The sequence below is a fragment of the Tachyglossus aculeatus genome, chromosome 4 (genome assembly GCF_015852505.1).
Source record: "Tachyglossus aculeatus isolate mTacAcu1 chromosome 4, mTacAcu1.pri, whole genome shotgun sequence".
NCBI classification, from domain to species: Eukaryota; Metazoa; Chordata; class Mammalia; order Monotremata; family Tachyglossidae; genus Tachyglossus; species Tachyglossus aculeatus.
The window spans coordinates 8,525,907-8,551,236 of NC_052069.1; the positions used below are offsets into that span (position 1 = coordinate 8,525,907).

Genomic DNA, 25,330 nt, shown 5'->3' on the forward strand with positions numbered 1-25,330 from the left:
GCTCCGCCACTTGTCAGCTGTGTGACCTTGGGCGAGTCACTTCACTTCTCTGTACCTCAGTTCCCTCATCTGTAAAATGGGGATTAAGACTGTGAACCCCCGTGACACAATCTGATAACCTTGTATTTGCCCTAGCACTTAGAACAGTGCTTGGCACATGGTAGGTGCTTAACAAATACCATCATTATTATTATTATGTGGAGCACGGACTGGGTCTAACCTGATTACCTTTTATCAGTGCTTAGGTGCCTAGCACTATAATAACAAATAATAATAACAAATAACAAATAATAACAAATATTATTAAAACAAAAACCGCTCACAACCAGCTCTTCTTTCCCACCCATTATTCATTCATTCAGTCATATTTATTGAGCGCTTACTGTGTGCAAAGTACTGTACTAAGCACTTTGGAGAGTACCTTTTATCAGTGCTTAGGTGCCTGGCACTATAATAACAAATAATAATAACAAATAACAAATAATAACAAATATTATTAAAACAAAAACCGCTCACAACCAGCTCTTCTTTCCCACCCATTATTCATTCATTCATTCAGTCATATTTATTGAGCGCTTACTGTGTGCAAAGTACTGTACTAAGCACTTTGGAGAGTACACTACAACAACAAAAAGACACATTCCTGCCCACAGGACCTCACAGCCTAGGGCAGGGAGAGACATTAATATAAGTAGAGAAGCACCGTGGCTTAGTGGAAAGAGCCTGGGCTTTGGAGTCAGAGGTCGTGGGTTCTAATCCCAGCTCCCTCAATTGTCAGCTGTATGACTTTGGGCAAGTCACTTCACTGGGCCTCAGTGACCTCATCTGTAAAATGGGGATTAAGACTGGGAGCCCCACATTGGACAACCTGATTACCTCGTACCTACCCCGGTGCTCAGAACGGTACTTGGCACATAGTAAGCACCTGACAAATACCATCAGTATTATTATAAATGAACATTATTATAGTTCATTATTATAAATGAATTATTATAAATGAAGGAGGCCTTCCCAGACTGAGCCCCTTCCTTCCTCTCCCCGTCGTCCCCCTCTCCATCCCCCCCATTTTACCTCCTTCCCTTCCCCACAGCACCTGTATATATGTATATGTTTATACATATTTATTACTCTATTTACTTATTTATTTATTTTACTTGTACATATCTATCCTATTTATTTTATTTTGTTAGTATGTTTGGTTTTGTTCTCTGTCTCCCCCTTTTAGACTGTGAGCCCACTGTTGGGTAGGGACTGTCTCTATATGTTGCCAATTTGTATTTCCCAAGCACTTAGTACAGTGCTCTGCACATAGTAAGCGCTCAATAAATATGATTGATGATGATGATGATGATGAACAAATAAATAGATAAATTACAGATATATATGCATGCTGTGGGGAATACATTACCTCTCTTTGAAGGCTCTCATTTTCCCCGCTGTTTCATGTCTCTCCCATAGGATGTTGAGCCCAACTGATTATTGATTCAAATCCATCATGACTGTAATCTCGTTGTGGGTAGGGAACAGGTCTATCAACTCCGTTGTACCGTAAAACTAGTGGATATATATGGAGCTGAGAGTCAGAAGGACCTGGGTTTTAAACCCAGCTCTGTCACGTGTCCACTGTGTGACCTTGGGCAAGTCACTTAGCTTCTCTGGGCCTTGGTTACCTCATCTGTCAAATGGGGATTAAAACTGGGAGCTCCATGTGGGGCAGGGACTGAATCCAACCTGATTAACTTGTCAGTCGATCACATTTACTGAGCGTTTACTGGGTGGGGACTGCTGTGCTGAGTGCTTGGGAAAGTACACTATAACAATAAACTGACACATTCCCTGCCCATGATGAGCTTCCAGTCTAGAATGAGCTTCCAGTGCTTGGCTTAGAGAAGCAGCGTGGCTCAGTGGAAAAAAGCCCGGGCTTTGGAGTCAGAGGTCATGGGTTCAAATCCCGGCTCTGCCCATTGTCAGCTGTGTGACTTTGGGCAAGTCACTTAACTTCTCTGTGCCTCGGTTACCTCATCTGTAAAATGGGGATTGACTGTGAGCCCCCCGTGGGACGACCTGATCACCTGGTAACCTCCCCAGCGCTTAGAAGAGTGCTTTGCACATAATAAGTGCATAATAAATGCCATCATTATTATTATTGGCACACCATAAGCGCTTAACAAGTACCATAATTATTATTATTATGACTCACCTAAGCACTTAGTACAGTTCTCTTCACCCAAAAATAATACTAATACTAATACAAATAATAATAATAACAATTGTGGTATTTGTGAACAGCTTACTATGGGCCATTCATTCATTCAATCGTATTTATTGAGCGCTTACTGTGTGCAGAGCACTGTACTAAGTGCTTGGGAAGTACAAGTTGGTAATACAGGGCCAGGCACTGTACTAAGCATTGGGATGGATACAAGCTAATCATCATCATCATCAATCGTATTTATTGAGCGCTTACTATGTGCAGAGCACTGTACTAAGCACTTGGGAAGTACAAATTGGCAACATATAGTGACAGTCCCTACCCAACAGTGGGCTCACAGTCTAAAAGAGGGAGACAGAGAACAAAACCAAACATACTAACAAAATAAATAGAATAGATATGTACAAGTAAAATAAATAAATAAATAGAGTAAAAAATATGTACAAACATATAATCAGGTTGGCCACAGTTCCTGTCCCACAAAAGGGCTCACAGTACTAATCCCCATTTTACAGATGAGGGAACTGAGGCCCAGAGAAGCGAAATGACTTGCCCCAGCCCACACAGCAGATGAGTGGCGGATCTGGGAATAGAACCCGTGACGCTCTGACTCCCCAGGCTTGTGCTCTCTCCATTACACCATGCTGTTTCCCCCTAAATAATAAATAAATGCCATTAAAATATAAAAAGGTAGAGCACTTAGGAAGGCCCCTACCTGTTAGAAAAGGGAATGTACGATGGGGTGCAGTAGCTATATTGGTCCATAACATGAGTGAAGATCTCCTGATTTTCTGATAAGGAAGGAGAGGCTCGCCACACAAACTGCAGTTTCTGAAACAGGAGAACAAAGACATTCATTCAATCGTATTTATTGAGCGCTTACTGTGTGCAGAGCACTGTACTAAGCACTTGGGAAGTACAAGTTTGCAACATATAGAGACGGTCCCTACCCAACAGCGGGCTCACAGTCTAGAAGGGGGAGATAGACAACAAAACAAAACATTCAGGGGGGCCGAGGACAATGAGCCCCCATTTTCCTCTCCTCCTCCCCATCCCCCCCAGCCCTACTTCCTTCCCCACAGCACCTGTATATATGTTTGTACAGATTTATTACTCTATTGTACTTGTACCTATTTACTATTCTATTTATTTTGTTAATGATGTGCATCTAGCTTTAATTCTATTTCTTCTGACGACTTGACACCTGTCCACATGTTTTGTTTTGTTGTCTGTCTCCCCCTTCTAGACTGTGAGCCCCTTGTTGGGTAGGGACCGTCTCTATATGTTGCCGACTTGTACTTCCCAAGCGCTTAGTAGAGTGCTCTGCACACAGGAAGTGCTCAATAAATACGACTGAATGAATGAATGAAACTCTTACTCTTTCTTGTATTAGATTTTTCCCACTTCTTACTACAGTGCTCTGCGAACCAGAAGTGCCCAGTGCTTGGTAAGAGGGAGTCAGAGGATGTGGGTTCTAATCCCGGATCCACCACAAGTCACTTAACTTCTCTGTGCCTCAGTAACTTCATCTGTAAAATGAGGATTAAGACGATGAGTCCCATGTGGAACAACCTGATTACCTTGTATCTACCCCCGCACTTAGAACAGTGTTTGGCACATAGTAAGCGCTTAACAAATCCCATTATTATTATTATTATTATTACTATTCTCTGGGCCTCAGTTCCCTCATCTGGAAAATGGGGATTAAGACTGTGAGCCCCACGTGGGACGGAGACTCTGTCCAGCCTGATTACCTTCTATCTGCCCCAGTGCTGAGAACAGTGCTTGGCACACAGTAAGCTCTTTCATCCATTCATTCAATTGTATTTATTGAGCACTTACTGTGTGCAGAGCACTGTACTAAGCACTTGGGGAGTACAAGTTGGCAACATATAGAGACAGTCCCTACCCAACAGCGGGCTCACAGTCTAGAAGGGGGAGACAGAGAACAAAACAAAACATATTAACAAAATAAAATAAATAGAATAAATATGTACAAATAAAATAGAGTAATAAATACGTACAAACATATATACATATATATACAGGTGCCGTGGGGAGGGGAAGGAGGTAAGGTGGGGGGATGGGGGGAGAGAGGACAGAGGAGGCTGAGTCTGGGAAGGCCTCCTGGAGGAGGTGAGCTCTCAGGAGGGCAGTGAGCTCTCAGTAGGGCTACTAGGCCACACTGAGCAATTGCAGTAAACACTGAGGTAGATTTAATGTAAGCAGTCCTTCTTCTACATAAGGCTCACAGTTTTGGGGGGTGGTAGAAGAGGGGGACTTTACTCCCATTTTACCAAAGAAAACTGGGGCACAAAGAAACTAAGGCGAGTCAGCAGACAAGGGGCAGAGCCAGGAATAATAATAATAATGGCATTTATTAAGCGCTTACTATGTGCCAAGCACTGTTCTAAGCGCTGGGGAGTTCACAAGGTGATCAGGTTGCCCCACGGGGGGCTCACAGTCTTCATCCCCATTTTACAGATGAGGGACCTGAGGCCCAGAGAAGTTAAGTGACTTGCCCAAAGTCACACAGCCGGCAATTGGCGGAGCCAGGATTTGAACCCATGGCCTCTGACTCCAAAGCCCGGGCTCTTTCCACTGAGCCACGCTGCTTCTCCCAGTTTGATTCTGGGAATCCAACCCAGGCCTCCTGACCGCCGGGCCTGGGCTCTTTCCAGTAGGCCGCACTACCTCTAAGCACAGAAGACAAAGGAAAAGAAAACTCAAAGAAGTCAGCTGGTTAGTGGCTACAGCCCAGACATGGGAGTCATAATAATAATAATAATAATAATAATAATAATAATAATAATAATAATAATAATAGTAATGTTCGTATTTGTTAAGCCTCTACTATGTGCCAAGCACTGTTCTAAACACTGAGAGGGGGACTACCAGGTAATCAAGGTTGTCCCATGTGGGGCTCACAGTCTTAATCTCCATATTACAAATGAGGGAAATGAGGTACAGAGAAGTTAAGTGACTTGCCCAAGGTCACACAGCTGACAAGTGACAGAGCTGGGATTAGAACCCATGACCTCTGACTCCCAAGCCCGGACTCCTTCCACTGAGTCACGCTGCATCTCTAATTCCAGCTCCTTCACCTGTCTGCTGCATGACCTTGGACAAGTCATTTCACTTCTGTGTGCCTCAGTTCCCTCATCTGCAAAATGGGGATCGAGACTGTGAACTCCACGTGGGACGGGGACTGTGTCCAAACTGATTAACTTGTATCTACCCCAAAATGTAGAACAGTGCTTGGCACATAGTAAGCCCATGTTGGTACAGATTTATTACTCTATTTAGTTGTACATATTTACTATTCTGTTTATTTTGTTAATGATGTGCATGTATTTTTATTTCTATTTGTTCTGACGACTTGACACCTGTCCACATGTTTTTTGTCGTCTGTCTCCCCTTTCTAGACTGAGCGCCCGTTGTTGGGTAGGGACCGTCTCTACATGTTGCCAGCTTGTACTTCCCAAGAGCTTAGTACAGTGCTTTGCACATAGTAAGCGCTCAATAAATACGATTGAATGAATGAATGAAGTCCCATAATTACTGTTATTATTCTTACCTTGTCTCTCTGCATGGCATCTTTCAGATCGTAGTCGATTCGGGAGATGAGGTGGGCATTAAAGCCGGCCAGGGCGAACACAGTCGGGGTAGTAGCAGACGCTCCGAAAGGATCAACGTGCCAAGAAAACTCAGGCCGAATCCCAAAGGTTTCGTACAAAAACCCGTGTCCTTCTGCAATGCCAAAGACACCTCTTTAATTGCAAACATTAACGGCTCTGCCTGTCAAGTAAAGACTGGCCCCAGTTCCCACAGAAGACGAGTGGGGGACCCGGGATTAGAACCCATGACCTTCTGATTCTTAGGCCCGGGCTCTAGCCACCCCACCAAAATATATGCATAATAATAATAATAATAATAATAATAATAATGTTGGTATTTGTTAAGCGCTTACTATGTGCAAAGCACTGTTCTAAGCAGTGGGGAGGGTACAAGGTGATCAGGTCGTCCCACGGGGGGCTCACAGTCTTAATCCCCATTTTACAGATGAGGTAACTGAGGCCCAGAGAAGTTAAATGACTTGCCCAAAGTCACACAGCTGACACAGCTCCACATCCCCTCAGCCTTAACTCCTTCCCCTCCCCACAGCACCTGTATATATGTGTATATGTTTGTACGTATTTATTACTCTATTTATTTATTTATTTTATTTGTACATATTTATTCTATTTATTTTATTCTGTTAATTGGTTAATATGTTTTGTTTTTTTCTCTATATCCCCCTTCTAGACTGTGAGCCCACTGTTGGGTAGGGACCGTCTCTATATGTTGTCAACTTGTACTTCCCAAGCTCTTAGTACAGTGCTCTGCACACAGTAAGCGCTCAATAAATACGATTGAATGAATGAAATGAATGAAAGTGGCGCAGCCGGGATGTGAACCCATGACCTCTGACTCCAAAGCCCATGCTCTTTCCACTGAGCCACACTGCTTCTGATGCATCTGTTTCTATATTGGAATATGGATGGGTGGGTTGTGGGTTCTAATCCCGACTCTCCCACTTGTCAGCTGTGTGACTTTGGGCAAGTCACTTCACTTCTCTGGGCCTCAGTTCCCTCATCCATAAATTGGGATTAAAACTGTGAGCCCCTTGTGGAACAACCTGATCACCTTGTATCCCCCCCAGAGCTTAGAACAGTGCTTGGCACATAGTAAGCGCTTAACAAATACCAACATTATTATTATTATTATGACCTTCTGACTTTCAGGCCCGGGCTCTAGCCACTCCACCAAAATACACGGATCTGTTTCTGTATTGGAATATGGATGGGTTGTAACTCACAGGATCACTGGGGGTAGAAAAGAGGGGAAAAAATTTGAGCCCCATGGCACAGGATAGAGAAGCGGTACAGAGTGAGAGTTAGGATGATGATGGCATTTATTAAGCGCTTACTATGTGCAAAGCACTGTTCTAAGCGCTGGGGAGGTTACAAGGTGATCAGTTTGTCCCACGGGGACCTCACAGTCTTAATCCCCATTTTACAGATGAGGTAACTGAGGCGCAGAGAAGTGAAGTGGCTTGCCCAAAGTCACACAGCTGACAATGGCGGAGCCGGGGTTTGAACCCATGACCTCTGACTCCAAAGCCTGGGCTCTTACCACTGAGCCAAGCTGCTTCTCTAGGATATTTACTGAGAGCCCACTGGGCTCACTGCCCTGTACTGGCCGTTTGGGAAGTACCCATTAAAGAAAAACAGACCTAAAACCAACAGACGCCTCCATTTCCTTTCCAAAAATCCTTCAGCCCTTATTCACTTTGTAAGAGGGATTCCCCTTTGCGTTTGAAGCTAAGAAAACCTAGCCACGTAGATATATATTTCCAATATTTCTTCACTGCAAGTCGTGCACAATAAGCAGCGTTGCCCAATGGATAGAGCCCATGCCTGGGAGTCCGAAGGTCATAGATTAAGCGCTTAGTACAGTGCTCTGCACACAGTAAGCACTCAATAAGTACGACTGAATGAATGAATGGGTTCTAATCCCGGCTACGCCGCATGTCTGCCGTGCAAGTCACTTCTCTGGGCCTCCGTTACCTCATCTGTAAAATAATAATAATAATAATAATAATGACATTTATTAAGCGCTTACTATGTGCAAAGCACTGTTCTAAGCGCCGGGGGAGGTTACAAGGTGATCAGGTTGTCCCACGGGGGGCTCACTGTCTTCATCCCCATTTTACAGATGAGGTAACTGAGGCCCAGAGAAGTGAAGTGACTTGCCCAAAGTCACACAGCGGTGGAGCCGGGACTAGAAGCCAGCTCCTTCTGACTCTCAGGCCCGGGCTCTAGCCGCTAGGCCACGGTGCTTCTCATTATGAACTTTGGCGAGTTGAGTCACCCTCTGTTATCGATCAAGAAAACCTGCCAGCGCACCTGTTAACTGCAAAATCTGGTCGTCGATTAGCGTCACCGCTTCATCGTGCATCACTTGGCCGCCGATGAGAAATTCCAGGCGTCCTTCTTGCAGTAACTGAGACACCTGTGGAATAGGAAGAGGTCAGAGTGAATTACATTTCTGAATCAATAGGATTTATTCTTTATTTAGTATTTTAGCATCGTTTATTTGGTATTCAGAGAAGCAGCCTGGCCAGACTTACCATATCCTGCGTTGACTACTGTATCAGGCTCTTTTTTTTTTATGGCATTTGTAAACGATAATAATAGTATTTGTTAAGTGCTTACTATGTAGCAAGTACTGTTCAAAGCGCTGGGGCAGACACAAGCTAGGCAAGACACTTCACTTCTCTGGACCTCAGTTCCCTCATCTGTAAAATGGGGGTTGAGACTGTGAGCCCCACGTGGGACAGGGACTGTTTCCACCTTGATTTGCTTGTACCCGCCCCAAAGCTTAGTATGGTGCCTTAACAAATACCATCAGTATTATTATGTCGCCTGTAATACTAAGCCCCATTTGCAACGTGAACTGTGTCCCACTCCCACGACTTCAACTATCATCTCTATGCTGAGGACACCCAAATCTACATCTGTGCCCCTGTTCTCTCTCCCTCCCTTCAGGCTCGGGTCTCCTCCTGTCTTCAGGACATCTCCATCTGGATGACTGCCCGCCATCTAAAACTCAATATATCCAAGACTGAACTCCTTATCTTGCCTCCCAAACCCGGCCCTCTCCCTGACTTTCCCATCACTGTAGACGGCACTACCATCCTTCCCGTCTCACAAGCCCGCAACCTTGTTGTCATCCTCGACTCCGCTCTCTCATTCACCCCTCACATCCAATCCGTCACCAAAACCTGCCGGTCTCACCTCCATAACATCGCCAAGATCCTCCCTTTCCTCTCCATCCAAACCGCTACCTTGCTGGTTCAATCTCTCATCCTCTCCCGACTGGATTACTGCATCAGCCTCCTCTCTGATCTCCCATCCTCCTGTCTCTCCCCACTTCAGTCTATACTTCACGCTGCTGCCCGGATCATCTCGCGTGGCTCAATGGAAAGAGCATGGGCTTTGGAGTCAGAGGTCATGGGTTCAAACCCCGGCTCCGCCAATTGTCAGCTGTGTGACTCTGGGCAAGTCACTTAACTTCTCTGTGCCTCAGTTACCTCATCTGTAAAATGGGGATTAAGACTGAGCCCCACATGGGACAACCTGATCACCTTGTAACTTCCCCAGCGCTTAGAACAGTGCTTTGCACATAGTAAGTGCTTAACAAATGCCATTATTATTATCTCTGTGCAGAAATGTTCTGGGCATGTTACTCCCCTCCTCAAAAATCTCCAGTGGCTGCCTGTCAACCGACGCATCAAGCAAAAACTCCTCACTCTCGGCTTCAAGGCTGTCCATCCCCTCGTCCCTTCCTACCTCACTTCCCTCCTCTTCTTCTCCAGCCCAGCCCGCACCCTCCGCTCCTTTGCCACCGCTAACCTCCTCACTGTGCCTCGTTCTCGCCTGTCCCGCCGTCAACCCCCGGCCCACGTCCTCCCCTGGCCTGGAATGCCCTCCCTCCGCACATCTGCCAAGCAAGCTCTCTTCCTCCCTTCAAAGTCTCTTCCAGGAGAGCTCACCTCCTCCAGGAGGCCTTCCCAGACTGAGCCCCCTTTTTCCTCTCCTCTTCCCCATCCCCCCCACCCTACCTTCTTCTCCTCCCCACAGAACCTGTATATATGTTTGTACAGATTTATTACTCAATTTATTTTACTTGTACATATGTACTATTCTATTTATTTGTTTAATGATGTGCATCTAGCTTTATTTCTATTTCTTCTGATGACTTGGCACCTGTCCACATGTTTTTTGTTGTCTGTCTTCCCCTTCTAGACTGTGAGCCCATTGTTGGGTAGGGACCTTCTCTGTTGCCAACTTGTACTTCCCAAGTGCTTAGTACAGTGCTCTGCACACAGTAAGCGCTCAATAAATATGATTGAATGAATGAATGAATCTTATATCTATCCCAGCACTTAGTACAGTGCCTGACACATAGTAAGTGCTCAACAAATATCACTAACATTTGTTTTTATTAAGCGCTGTTTAGCACCGTTTGTATTTGTTAAGTGCTTACTATGTGCCCAGGAGTGTACTAAGTGGTGGGTTAGATACAAGATCATCAGGTAGGTCCCACACGGGGCTCACTTTTTAAGACAATGAACAGGGATTGAATCCCCATTTTAATAATAATAAAAACAATGATGGCATTTGTTAAGCGCTTACTATGTGTCAAGCACTTTTCTAAGCACTGGGGTAGATATAAGGTAATCAGGTTGTCCCACGTGGGGCTCACAGTCTTAATCCCCATTTTACAGAGGAGGTAACTGAGGCACAGAGAAGTGAAGTGACTTGCCCAAGGTCACAAAGCTGACAAGTGGGAGAGTCAGGATTAGAACCCACGACCTCTGACTCCCAAGCCCGCCTTCCCAGACTGAGCCCCTTCTTTCCTCTCCCCCTCGTCCCCCTCTCCATCCCCCCGTCTTACCTCCTTCCCTTCCCCACAGCACCTGTATATATGTATATATGGTTGTACATATTTATTACTCTATTTATTTATTTATTTATTTATTTTACTTGTACATTTCTATCCTACTTATTTTATTTTGTTGGTATGTTTGGTTCTGTTCTCTGTTTCCCCCTTTTACACTGTGAGCCCACTGTTGGGTAGGGACTGTCTCTATGTGATGCCAATTTGTACTTCCCAAGCGCTTAGTACAGTGCTCTGCACATAGTAAGCGCTCAATAAATACGATTGATTGATTGATTGATTGATTGTTGCCAGTAAGCCATGCTGCTTCCTAGAGATGTGAAGTGACTTGCCCAGTGTCACACAGCAGGCAGAGCTGGGGTTAGAACTCAAGTCCTTTGACTCCCGAGGCCTGGGTTCTTTCTGCTAGACCACACTGCTGCTCTGATAACACCACTAACAAAAGTATTCCTTGCAAGAAAAAAAAACTGTACCTTTACCTACTGTAAATAAATTGATGAATAAATTTTGATTGCTACTGATACCATTTAGTCTTCATAATAGAGTATCCCCATCATTATAACGATCATCATCGCCTTAAATAGAATTTATTGAGCCTTATTTTTGCAGAACAATCCTGGACTTGGGAGAGTACAAGAGTTAGAAAACAGGATTCCTGCCCTCAAATACGGGTTTATTTCCGCCTCACATTCTTCAAATCATTTCAAAGGCGAGGCTACAGAAAAACCTCTATCAGGATGGCCTGGCAACGTGTTTGGCAGAAAACACATGGAGCCTGGATTTGGGAGACCTGAGTTCTAATCCTGGTTATTATTAATTATGATAATAATAATTATTATTATTATTATGGTATTTGTTAAGTGCTTACTATGTGCCAGGCACTGTTGGAAGCGCTGGGGTGGATACAAGAAAATCAGGAGCTCACACTCTTAATCCCCATTTTACAGATGAGGTAACTGAGACCCTGAGAGGTTACGGGCCTACCCAAGGTCACACAGCAGAAAAGTGGTGAAGCTGGGATTAATTAGACTCCAGGTCCTTCTGACTCCCACCCTACCCACTAGGCCATACTTCTACTCTCTGGCCCTGCTCAGCTGTGTGACCTCGGGCAACTTACTTCACCTCTCTGAACCTCCGTTTCCTCCTCTGTAAATGGAAATGAAAATTCCTGCCTCCCTCTGCCTCACAGGGTGTTGTAAGGATACAGGAAAATAAAAGGAAAAAATTGATGTGGAAGCCCTTTGGGAAAACATGACATCAATGACTAATCAAGTTCAGAAGAATGTGTCTGTTTTCTGGATGTGCCCAGTAAATCTAAGTAACGGACTGCAGCATTCACCTCATCCACTTAATCAGTAATATTTATTGAGTGGTTATAATAATAATAATGATGGCATTTGTTAAGCGCTTACTATGTGCAAAGCACTGTTCTAAGCGCTGGGGGGATACAAGATGATCAGGTTGTCCCATGTGGGGCTCACAGTCTTAATCCCCGTTTTACAGATGAGGGAACTGAGGCTCAGAGAAGTGAAGTGACTTGCTCAAGGTCACACAGCAGACATGTGGCGGAGCCAGGATTCGAACCCATGACCTCTGGCTCCAAAGCCCAGGCTCTTTCCACTGAGCCATGCTGCTTTGTGTGCAGAGCACTGTACTAAGCGTTTGGGAGAGTACCATACAACAATAAAAAGACACGGTCCCTGCCCACAACAAGCTTACAGTCTAGAAGGGGGAGAGAGACATTAATATAAATGAGTAATTTAATAATAATAATAATGATGGTATTTGTTAAATAACACATTTTATTTGTTAAATAAAAAAATAAATACGATTGATTTGTTAAGCGCTTACTTTGTGCCAGGAACTGTACTAATTGCTGGGGTAGATACAAGCTAATCAGGTTGGACACAGTCTCTATCCCACAAAGGGTTCACAGTCTTCATCCCCATTTTGCAGATGAGGTAAGTAAGGCGCAGAGAAGTTAAGTCACTTGTCCAATGTCACACAGTGGACAAACGGTGGAGGCGGAATTAGAACCCTGGTCCTTCCCACTCCCAGGCCCGGGCTCTAGCCACTGAGAAACGCTGCTTCGCATTGCTAAAAAAGTAATCCAATTCAACATCTAACCCAGGGATACTCATTCATTCAATCGTATTTATTCATGCATTCATTCATTCAATCAATCGTATTTATTGAGCGCTTACTGTGTGCAGAGCACTGTACTAAGCGCTTGGAAAGTACAATTCGGCAACATGTAATAATAATAATAATGATGGCATTTGTTAAGCGCTTGCTATGTGCAAAGCACTGTTCTAAGCGCTGGGGAGGATATAAGGTGATCAGGTTGTCCCACTTGGGGCTCACAGTCTTCATCTCCATTTTACAGATGAGGTAACTGAGGCACAGAGAAGTTAAGTGACTTGCCCAAAGTCACACAGCTGACAATTGGCGGAGCTGGGATTTGAACCCATGACCTATATAGAGACAGTCTCTACCCAATAACGGGCCGCACAGTCTAGAAGGTGGGAGACGGACAGCAAAACAGAACAAGTAGACAGGATATCTTCAGTCCCGGTTCTTAACTGAATTTCCAAAACCGAGGAGGACAGTACTCCTGGGATGTGGAGAAGAAACTGGTCTCACACACCAGAAAAAAAAATAAAAAAGGAACTTGAAAATTTCCCTTCATTTTTCTATCTTTTCCACCTGCCAGCATTGGGCTGCGTCCACTACATCAGCAAAAAGGCTACCCTTTCCGGGCCACCAAAATCCTGACAGAAGTTCCACTGGTTAATAGACTGAATAAACAGAGAAGCAATCAATCAATCAATCGTATTTATTGAGCGCTTACTGTGTGCAGAGCACTGTACTAAGCGCTTGGGAAGTACAAGTTGGCAACATATAGAGACAGTCCCTGCCCATCAGTGGGCTCACAGTCTAGAAGCAGCCTGGCCTAGTGGAAAGAGTACGGGCCCGAGAGTCAGAAGGACCTGGGTTCTAATTCTTCTCATCCCAGCTCTGCCCCTTGTCTGCTGCGTGACCTTGGGCAAGTCACTTCACTTTTCTGTCCCTCGGTTCCCTCATCTGTAAAATGGGGATTGAGACTGTGAGCCCTTTGTGGAACAGGGCTATGTCCAACCCGATTTGCTCTTATCACACCCTCCCCCCCAGCCCCAAGCGCTTAGTACAGCAGCATGGCTCAGTGGAACGAGCACGGGCTTTGGAGTCAGAGGTCATGGGTTCAAATCCCAGCTCCGCCAATTGTCAGCTGTGTGACTTTGGGCAAGTCACTTCACTTCTCTGAGCCTCAGTTATCTCATCTGTAAAATGGGGATTAAGACTGTCAGCCCCCCTATGGGACAACCTGATCACCTTGTAACCTCCCCAGCACTTAGAACAGTGCTTGGCACATAGTAAGCGCTTAATTCATTTATTCATTCATTCATTCATTCAATCGTATTTATTGAGCGCTTACTGTGTGGAGAGCACTATACTAAGCGCTTGGGAAGTACAAGTTGGCAACATATAGATGGTCCCTACCCAACAGCGGGCTCACAGTCCAGAAGGGTGAGACAGATGACAGAACAAAACATATTAATAAAATAAATAGATAAATAATGGACTTTTAGACTGTGAGCCCACTGTTGGGTAGGGACTGTCTCTATATGTTGCCAATTTGTACTTCCCAACCGCTTAGTACAGTGCTCTGCACACAGTAAGCGCTCAATAAATACGATTGATGATGTACAAGTAAAATAAATGGAGTAATAAATATGTACAAATATATACGGGTGCTGTTGATGGCGGCGGTTGTTCCGGATGGCCACCAAGTCGCCTGGCAACTAAAGAATTAATCAGACAGCATGTGACTGCCGAAAGTTTTAATAAAGTTTTATTGGTAAGGCCGAAGACCGAATAGGGGGGAACGTACCCGGTGGGCTCATTTCCTTAAGGGAAAAGGCCCCGAAGACCGAATAGGGGGTAACGCACCCGGCGGGCTCATTTCCTTAAGGGAAAAGGCCCCGAGTGCCCGATACAATGGGCTTATATACTGCTGTTGCTGATCACAGTGATTGGTAGATTTGAAAACAGTGGGGACTGGATTGGTGCAGATTTGATAAATGCCATCATTATTATTATTATTATTACAGTGCCTGCCACATAGAAGCATGGTTTAGTGGATACAGCCCAGGCCTGCGAATCAGAAGGTCATGTGTTCTAATCCCAACTCTGCCACGTGTCTTCTGTGTGACCTTGAGCGAGTCACTTTACTTCATTCATTCATTCATTCAACCGTATTTATTGAGTGCTTACTGTGTGCAGACCACCATACTAAGCGCTTGGGAAGTACAAGTTGGCAACATATAGAGACGGTCCCTACCCAACAGCGGGCTCACGGTCTAGAAGGGGGAGACAGGCAACAAAACATATTAACAAAATAAAATAAATAGAATAAATATGTACAAATAAAATAAATAAATAAATAGGGTAATAACTACGTACAAACATATATACAGGTGCTGTGGGGAGGGGAAGGAGGTAAGGAGTACTTCTCTGTGCCTTGGTTACCTCATCTGGAAAATGGGGATTGAGACTGTGAGCCCCACGTGGGACAGGGCCTGTGTCCAACCCGATTTGCTCGTATTCCCCCCCAGAACATAGTACAGCGCCTGGCACTGAATAAGCGCTTAACAAACACCATAATTATTATTTATTATTAATAACAATTAAAAAAGAATCCAGCAAAATTACCTGCTGTTTCTGGATCTCCGTAGCTATGTTGTACCACCACAGCCGAAAAAACTCTTGTTCTACCGCAACGAATTTGCGCTGTTTTCCTTTGGTCAATTCTTCCACCACGGAAGTGTAGACGTTGGCTGCGTAAGCCTGCATGCTCTCCTAAAAAGGGAAGAAGGAAAGCAGCAAAATACAATCAGTAAGGCCCATGACCTCAGGTCAGGCAGATCACAAAACATAAAAGAGTTGCACCCTTGGCCTCTTTTTTCCGTGAATCCGGCCCAGCAAAACTGTCACAACTGTCTGTCTCCCCCCTTCTAGACTGTGAGCTCGTTGTTAATAATAATAATAATAATAATGACATTTATTAAGCCCTTACTATGTGCAAAGCACTGTTCTAAGCGCTTGGGGAGGTTACAAGGTGATCAGGTTATCCCATGTGGGGCTCACAGTCTTCACCCCCATTTTGCAGATGAGGGAACTGAGGCACGGAGAAGTTAAGTGACTTGCCCAAAGTCACACAGCTGACAAGTGGAGGAGCCGGAATTTGAACCCATGACCTCTGACTCCAAAGCCCAGCTTTTTCCTCTGAGCCACACGGCTTCTCACGCTGCTGTTAGGTAGGGACCGTCTCTATATGTTGCCGATTTGTACTTTCCAAGCGCTTAGTAAAGTGCACTGTACACAGTAAGCGCTCAATAAATATGACTGAATGAACGAATGAATCAATCTGTCCGTTTCTTCTTATCTTGTCCTTTCCCAAGCACTTAGCCCAATGCAGAGAAGCAGCGTGGCTCAGTGTAAAGAGCCCGGGCTTGGGAGTCCAAGGCCATGGGTTCTAATCATCATTAATCGTATTTACTGAGCGCTTACTATGTGCAGAGCACTGTACTAAGCTGTGTGACTTTGGGCAAGTCACTTCACTTCTCTGTGCCTCAGTTCCCTCATCTGGAAAATGAGAATTAACAATGTGAGCCCCATGTGGGACACGGACTGTGTCCAACCTGATTACCTTGTACCCCCCTCAGTGCTTAGAACAGTGCTTGGCACATAGTAAGCGCTTAACAAATGCCATTATTAGTAGTAGTAGTAGTACAGTGCTCTGCACGCATTCATTCATTCAATCGTATTTATTGAGCACTTACTGTGTGCAGAGCACTGTACTAAGTGCTTGGTAAGTACAAGTTGGCAACATATAGAGATGGTCCCTACCCAACAACGGGCTCACAGTCTACACAGTAAGCGCTCAATAAATATGATTGAATGAATGTCACCGGGGCACTGAGTATTGAGCCCTTACTGTGTGCACAGCACGGTAAGCTTGTTGTGGGCAGGGAATGTGTCTGTTTCTTCTTACCTTTTCTTCTCCCAAGCACTTAGTACAGTGTTCTGCACACAGTAGGTGCTCAATAAATATGAATGAATGAATGAATGTCACCAGGGCTCTGAGTATAGAGCCCTTACTGTGTGCCAAGCACGGAAAGCTTGTTGTGGGCAGGGAATGTGTCTGTTTATTGTTGTACTGCCTCTCCCAAGCGCTTAGTACAGTGCTCTACATACAGTAAGCGCTCAATAAATACGATCAAATGATTATTAAGGGCTCGGAAGAGCACAATACAAGGGAATGGGTAGGTGCAACCCCTGCCCACTAAGAGTTTATGTTCCAGAGGAGGTGGATTTGCTCCCATCCAGCCTCTGAGCTGAAAGCCTCCCCCTCCATCCACATCAGACCACCACTCTCCCTCATTTTTAGACTGTGAGCCCACTGTTGGGTAGGGACTGTCTCTATATGTTGCCAATTTGTACTTCCCAAGCGCTTAGAACAGTGCTCTGCACATAGTAAGCGCTCAATAAATACGATTGATGATTTCAAAGTCTTAGTAAATTCTCATCTCCTCCAAGAAGGCTTTCCTCGACTAACCCCTACCTTTCCCTACTCCATCCTCCAACTTGTACTTCCCAAGTGCTTAGTACAGTGCTCTGCGCACAGTAAGCGCTCAATAAATACGACTGATTGATTGTGCATCGTCTTTGTCCTTGGACTTGTCCCTTTCAATCATTCACTCAATCGTATTTATTGAGTGCTTACTGTGTGCAGAGCACTGTACTAAGTGCTGGGAGAGTACAGTACAACAATAAATGGACACAATCCCTGCCCACAGTGAGCTTACAGTTTAGAGGGGGGGATAGACATTGAAATAAATAAATGACAGCTATGGACGTAAGTGGTACGGGGATGGAAGGGGGGATGAAGAAAGGGAGCAAGTCAGGACGACGCAGAAGGGAATGAAAGAAAAGGAAAGGAGGGCTTAGTCAGGGAAGGTTCCTTGGAGGAGTTGGGCCTTCAATAAGGCTTTGAAGCGAGGGAGAGGGATTGTCTGGTGGATTTTAAGGGTGCAAATCCAAGGGCAAGGGCAATCAATTGTCTTTATTGAGCAGTTCCTGTATGTAAAGCACTGTAATGCACACTGGTGATAGTCCAGTGTAACAATATAAGACACGTATTCGCTGCCCACAACAAGCTTACAAATCTATAGGGGGAGATAGGTATTAATATAAATAAGTTACAGACATGGACATAAGTGCCGTCGGGCTGGGCGGGGGGGGTGAATAAAGGGAGCAAGTCGGGGTGACGCAGGAGGGAGTGGGAGACGAGGGATGAGAGCTTTGTCAGGGAATGCCTCTTTGAGAAGATGTGCCTTCAATAAAGTGAAAAAGCGTTGATCTCTTAGAATATGGAGAGAAAGGGAGTTCCAGGACAGAGGCAGGACGTGGGTGAGAGGTCGGGGGGTGTGATAGGCGAGACTGATGGGCAGTGAGTAGGTTGGCATTAGGGAAGTGGAGTGTGCAGTGTAGGCTGTAGTAGGAGAGTAGTGAGGTGAGGTAGGAGGGGTGAGCTGATGGAGGGCTTTAAAGCTGATGGTACCTGTATATATGTATATATGTTTGTACATATTTATTACTCTTTTTATTTATTTATTTTACTTGTCCATATCTATTCTATTTATTTTATTTTGTTAATATGTTTGGTTTTGTTCTCTGTCTCCCCTTTTAGACTGTGAGCCCGCTGTTGGGTAGGGACCGTCTCTATACGTTGCCAACTTGTACTTCCCAAGCGGTTAGTACAGTGCTCTGCACACAGTAAGCGCTCAATAAATACGATTGATTGATGATTTGAGGAGGAAGGGCATTCCAGGCCAGAGGCGGGACGTGGGTGAGGGGTCGGCGGTGAGACAGACGAGATGGAGGCACAGTGAGAAGGTTGGCATTAGAGAAATGAAGTGTGCCAGCTGGGCTGGAGTCGGAGCGTAGCGAGGTAAGTCCTTGAAATTCCCCCAATCCGTATCCTGCCTGTGATTAGAACTCCACAAAGCTGTTTCGGATTTGTTCTACATTATCTGTTCACAGGGAATCTTAGGGGTGAAGTCCACGCTCCTCGTGATAAGCACAGTGGATCAGCCCCAGGCAGACGGTGCAGAAGCAGCATAGTCTAATGGACAGAACACAGGCCTGGGAGACAGGAGGTCATGGGTTCTAATTCTGGCCCCCGCCAATTCTGTGCTGTGTGACCTGGGGAAAGTCACTTCACTTCTCTGGGACTCAGTTACCTCATCTGGAAAATGGGGATTGAGGTTGTGAGCCCTGTGTGGGACAGGGACCGTGTCCAACCTGATTTGCTTCTCAGTGCTTAGCATAATGCCTGGCACATAGTAATAATAACGATAATGATGGCATTTATAAAGCGCTTACTATGTGCAAAGCGCTGTTCTAAGTGCTGGGGAGGTTACAAGGTGATCGGGTTGTCCCACAGGGGGCTCACAGTCTTAATCCCCATTTTACAGATGAGGGAACTGAGGCACAGAGAAGTGAAGTGACTTGCCCAAACTCACACAGCTGGACAATTGGCGGAGTGGGGATTTGAACCCATGACCTCTGACTCCAAAGCCCGGGCTCTTTCCACTGAGCCACGCTGCTTCTCAAATACCATTTGTTAAATGCTTAACAAATACTATTATTATTATTATTATTAATAATAATAATAAATGAATGAATGCACACGGTAAGCGCTCAATATGATTAAATGAATGAATGAATGCACACAGTAAGCGCTCAATAGATACAATTTAATGAATGAATGAATGCACACAGTAAGCGCTCAATAGATACGATGGAATGAATGAATGCACACAGTAAGCGCTCTATAAATACGATTGAATGAATGAATAAACACGGTAAGCACTCAATGAACATGAGGGGCAGCCATGGCACAAGCTGATTATCCCACATCTACCCCAGTGCTTAACCCTGTGTAATAATTGAAGCCGAGAGCTCCCATTTTGGAAGGCAGATCAATCAATCGCTGGTATCTATCAAGCACTTACTGTGTGCAGAGCGCTGTATTACATGTTTGGGAACATAATAATTATTATTATTATGGTATTTGTTAAGTGCTTACTATGTGCCAGGCACCGTACTAAGCACTGGGGAAGATACAAGCAAATCAGGTTGGACACAGTCCCTGTCCCTCGTGGGGCTCACAGTCTCAATCCCCATTTTACAGATGAGATAACTGAGGCCCAGGAAAGTGGAGCGACTTGCCCAAGATCACATAGCTGACAAGGGGCAGAGGTGGGATTCGAACTGTGACCTTGTGACTCCCAGGGCTGAGTTCTAGCCACTACGCCATGCGTACGAGATTGTCGACATTTGGGGGTGGGATGGAAGGGTGGAAGGTGGAGGAGCAAGGATAAGGAAGAACAGGAAAGATTATTCTCTGGGTTCAATACAGACCTTAATTAACAGTTGCCTATCTAATAATAATAATAATAATAATGATGGCATTTATTAAGCGCTTACTCTGTGCAAAGCACTGTTCTAAGTGCTGGGGAGGTTACAAGGTGATCAGGTTGTCCCATGGGGGGCTCACAATCTTCATCCCCATTTTAATAATAATGATAATGATGGCATTTATTAAGCGCTTACTATGTGCAAAGCACTGTTCTAAGTGCTGGGGAGGTTACAAAGTGATCAGGTTGTCCCACAGGGGGCTCACAGTCTTCATCCCCATTTTAATAATAATGATAACGATGGCATTTATTAAGCGCTTACTATGTGCAAAGCACTGTTCTAAGTGCTGAGGAGGTTACAAGGTGATCAGGTTGTCCCACGGGGGGCTCAGAGTCTTCATCCCCATTTTAATAATAATGATAATGATGGCATGTATTAAGCGCTTACTATGTACAAAGCACCGTTCTAAGCGCTGGGGAGGTTACAAGGTGATCAGGTTGTCCCAACGGGGGGCTCACAGTCTTCATCCCCATTTTACAGATGAGGGAACTGAGGCCCAGAGAATAATAATAACAATGGCATTTATTAAGCGCTTACTATGTGCAAAGCACTGTTCTAAGGTTTGGGGGGGTTACAAGACAATCTGGTTGTCCCACAGGGGGCCCACAGTCTTAATCCCCATTTTACAGATGAGGTAACTGAGGCACTGTTGTCCACTAATGGACTTGACATGACTGACTCCATTTTGTGTATACTGACAGTAACCCTCCATTTGTGCAGGCCGAGAGAACAAGTCTGCAACAGATGCCTTCAAGGCCATCAAGGAACACCCAACCGAAGATAACGAGAATTTACCTCCCTATTAACGAGAATTTACCTCCCTATTAACGAGAATTTACAGACCTATCTATGCAAGGCCATAGGGCAAATAACAACATCTTGCACAAGGCCGTAGGAAGGGAGAACAAAGAGAATTTGTAACACCCTGCCTGTCCCAATTGAATTCCTGAAATTTCCAAATGCCCCATTCCCATGTTGCTGTAACTCAATAAAAGACACAGGGATATTGGGATTGGGGCTGCCTGTCACTCGTACCTCTCCCGGGAGGTGAACGGGCAGGGAGCCACTTTCATCATCATCAATCGTATTTACTGAGCGCTTACTATGTGCAGAGCACTGTACTAAGCGCTTGGGAAGTACAAACTGGCAACATATAGAGACAGTCCCTACCCAACAGTGGGCTCACAGTCTAAAAGACTATGTGCAAAGCACTTTCCTTCTTTCCTGCTCTATCTGAACTCATGTCTCCGAGTTATTATTTCCCATCTGCGTCACCACCCTGGGTACAAGCACCCTGCGGCCGATTTACACCGAGTTAACCTATTTTGCACCCTACTTGTCGATAACAGGCACAGAGAAGTGAAGTAACTTGCCCAAAGTCACACAGCTGCCAATTGGCGGAGCTGAGATTTGAACCCATGACCTCTGACTCCAAAGCCCGGGCTCTTTCCACTAAGCCTCGGTGCTTATCTTTGGAGATTACACCATTTGCCGGAATTTAAATAACTTCTTAGCATTGAAACGGTTCCTTTGGGCTTGAGCTTGATAGCTCCCTTGGAGGGGGAAGGACAGGAAAAGTTCATTATGATTAGTACTATTGTTTCGTTGTTGACAAGTCGCTTAAGTCTGGATTTAGGAGGGTTCCTGAGTTGGTTTCAAACACTTGATCTTCACAATGGTAGAGGATTTATTATCATTATTATTATTAATTATAATATTAATATTACTATTAATATTAATAATAGTTATATTGTTAATAATATGTAATAATAATAATAATGTTGGTATTTGTTAAGCGCTTACTATGTGCCAAGCACTGTTCTAAGCACTGGGATAGATACAAGGTTATTAGGTTGTCCGACTTGGGGCTCACAGTCTCGATCCCCATTTTACAGATGAGGGAATTGAGGCACAGAGAAGTTAAGTGACTTGCCCAAAGTCACACAGCTAACAGGTGGTGGATTGGGGATTAGAATCCGCGACCTATGACTCCCAAGCCGTTGCTCTGTCCACTAAGCCACGCTGCTTCTCAAGATAATGATGATGGCATTTGTTAGGCGCTTACTATGTGCGAAGCACTGTTCTAAGCGCTGGGGGGATACAAGGTGATCAGGTTGTCCCACGAGGGGCTCACAGTCTTCATCCCCATTTTAAAGATGAGGTAACTGAGGCCCAGAGAAGTTAAGTGACTTGGCCAAAGTCACACGGCGGACAACTGGCGGAGTTGGGATTTGAACCCATGACCTCGGGAGGGGAGGCACAGGCTCGGGGGTCAGGGAACGTGGGTTCTAATTCCACCTCTGCCACTTGTCTGCTGTGTGACCTTGGGCAAGTCATGTAAATTCTCTGAGCCTCAGTTCCCTCATCTGTCAAATGGGGACTAAGACTGTAAGCCCCATGCGGGACAACATAATGAGCTTGTATCGACCCCAGCGCTTAGAACAGTGCTTGGTACATACTAAGCGCTTAACAAATAAGCGCTTAGTCCAGTGCTCTGCACACAGTAAGTGCTCAATAAATACAACTGAATGAATGAATGAATGAATGAATTCGGGTCCGTAGCAGCTGGCTCAGTGGAAAGAGCCCGGGCTTTGCAGTCAGAGGTCATGGGTTCAAATCCCAGCTCCTCCAACTGTCAGCTGCGAGACTTTGGGCAAGTCACTTCACTTCTCTGAGCCTCAGTGACCTCATCTGTAAAATGGGGATTAAGACAGTGAGCCCTCCGTGGGACAACCTGATCCCCTTGTAACTGCCCCAGCGCTTAGAACAGTGCTTTGCACATAGTAAGCGCTTAACAAATGCCATCATTATTATTATTATTCTCTGGGCCTCAGTTCCCTCATCTGTCAAATGGGGATGAAGACTATGAGACCCATGGGGGACAACCTGATTAGCTTGTATCTACAGCTTGTATTTACCCCAGCGCTTAGAACAGTGCTTGGCACGTAGTCGGAGGTCGTGGGTTCACGTAGTCGGAGGTCGTGGGTTCTAATTCCGGCTCCACCGCTTGTGTGCTGTGTGACCTCGGGTGAGTCACTTGCCATAGAGAAGCAGCATGGCTCAGTGGAAAGAGCACGGGTTTCGGAGTCAGAGGTCAGGGGTTCAAATCCCGGCTCCGCCAACTGTCAGCTGTGTGACTTTGGGCTAGTCGCTTCACTTCTCTGTGCCTCAGTTCCCTCATCTGTAAAATGGGGATGAAGACTGTGAGCCCCCCGTGGGACAACCTGATCCCCTTGTAACCGCCCCAGCGCTTAGAACAGTGCTTTGCACATAGTAAGTGCTTAACAAATGCCATCATTATTATTATTATTCTCTGGGCCTCAGTTCCCTCATCTGTCAAATGGGGATGAAGACTATGAGCCCCACAGGGGACAACCTGATTAGCTTTGTATCTACCCCAGCGCTTAGAACGGCGCTTGGCACGTAGTCAGAGGTTGTGGGTTCTGATCCCAGCTTTGCCGCTTGTGTGCTGTGTGACCTCGGGCGAGTCACTTGCCATAGAGAAGCGTGGCTCAGTGGAAAGAGCACGGGTTTCGGAGTCAGAGGTCAGGGGTTCAAATCCCGGCTCCTCCAACTGTCAGCTGTGTGATTTTGGGTGAGTCGCTTCACTTCTCTGTGCCTCAGTTTCCTCACCTGTAAAATGGGGATGAAGACTGTGAGCCCCCTGTGGGAACAACCTGATCCCCCTGCAACCTCCCCAGCGCTTAGAACGGTGCTTTGCACATAGTAAGCGCCTAATAAATACCACCATGATCATTATCATTACTACTATTATTATTACTATGTGCCAGGCATTAGAGAACCAGTGTGGCTCAGTGGAAAGAGCCCGGGCTTTGGAGTCAGAGGTCATGGGTTCGAATCCCGACTCCGCCACAGGCCTGCTGTGTGACCTTGGGCAAGTCACTTGACTTCTCTGAGCCTCAGTTACCTCATCTGTAAAATGAAGATTATGACTGTGAGCCCCACGTGGGACAACCCGATCACCTTGCATCCCCCCCAGCGCTTAGAACAGTGGCTTGCACATAGTAAGCGCTTAACAAATGTCATTATTATTATTACTATTATTATTATTATTATCATTACGCTAAGCACTGAGGTGGATACAAGCCAATCGGGTCGGACACGGTCCCTGCCCCATAGGGCTGACAATCTCAATCCCCATTTGACAGATGATAATGATAATACTAATGATGGCATTTATTAAGCGCTTACTATGTGCAAAGCACTGTTCTAAGCGCTGAGGGAATTGAGGCCCAGAGAACGGACATAGTAGGCGCTTAATAAGGGGCATTATTATTGTATTTTTTTTGTATTTTCTGCGGCGGGCCTGAGTTTGGTCCCATGGGGGTGCGGGCCGGGGGGCCGGGGTGTATTGGGGGGGGGGGATGGGGGGGGGGCGGCTGGCCTGACCTGAACGGTGAACACCCAGCCCACGTCCATGTGGCTGTGCGGGACCACCAAGGCGCGGCCGGGGGCAAGGCCGGGGCCCCCCGGCACCACCGGCAGCGGCAGCAGCAGGATCAGCAGTGTCAGCAGTGTCAGCAGCGGGCCGCGGGGGGGCGCCGTCGCCCCCATCGGCGCCCCTGGGCCCGCTCGGCTCGGGGTTTGTCGGTTCCCGACCGAACCGGGGACGGCCGGTGGGGGGGAGGCGGGGCCGGCAGGGGGCGGGCTCGGCGCCGGGGGGGCGTGGCCGGCACGGGGGCGGGGCGGGGCCGGGAGAAGGAACCAATGGTGTGCGGGGGCGGGGCCAGAAGGGGGCGGGGTCGGGAGAAGGAACCAATGGTGCGCAGGGGCGGGGCCAATAGGGGCGGGGCAGGCAGAGGGGGCGGGGCCAGCAGAGGGGGGAGGAAGAAGGGGGAAGAGGGGGAGGATAGGAAGAGGAGAAGAGGAAGGAGGGAGAGAAGAAGAAGGGGGGAAATGGGAGGGGAAGGAGGGGAATGAGGGGGGGAGGGGGGGAGGAGGGGAGCAGGAGGAGAGGAGGAAGAGAACGAGAAGGGGGGGAGAATGAGAGGGGGAGGAGGGGAAGGA

The 25,330-nt window shown here is 46.1% G+C and overlaps 1 protein-coding gene across 1 annotated transcript in view; it reads right to left on the reverse strand.

The window, feature by feature from the left end:
• MAN2B2 (mannosidase alpha class 2B member 2) overlaps nt 1–24,892 on the reverse strand; it is a 92,462-nt gene extending 67,570 nt beyond the window's left edge. Inside the window, exons 1-5 of the mRNA XM_038745766.1 lie at nt 24,713–24,892; nt 15,470–15,616; nt 8,161–8,266; nt 5,790–5,962; nt 2,928–3,043 (exon numbers count right to left, since the gene is read on the reverse strand). Of these exons, the coding sequence (XP_038601694.1) occupies nt 2,928–3,043; nt 5,790–5,962; nt 8,161–8,266; nt 15,470–15,616; nt 24,713–24,877 (707 nt within the window). The 5' untranslated portion in view covers nt 24,878–24,892. The remainder of the gene's footprint in view (nt 1–2,927; nt 3,044–5,789; nt 5,963–8,160; nt 8,267–15,469; nt 15,617–24,712) is intronic.
• Between the last annotated feature and the right edge of the window lie 438 nt (nt 24,893–25,330).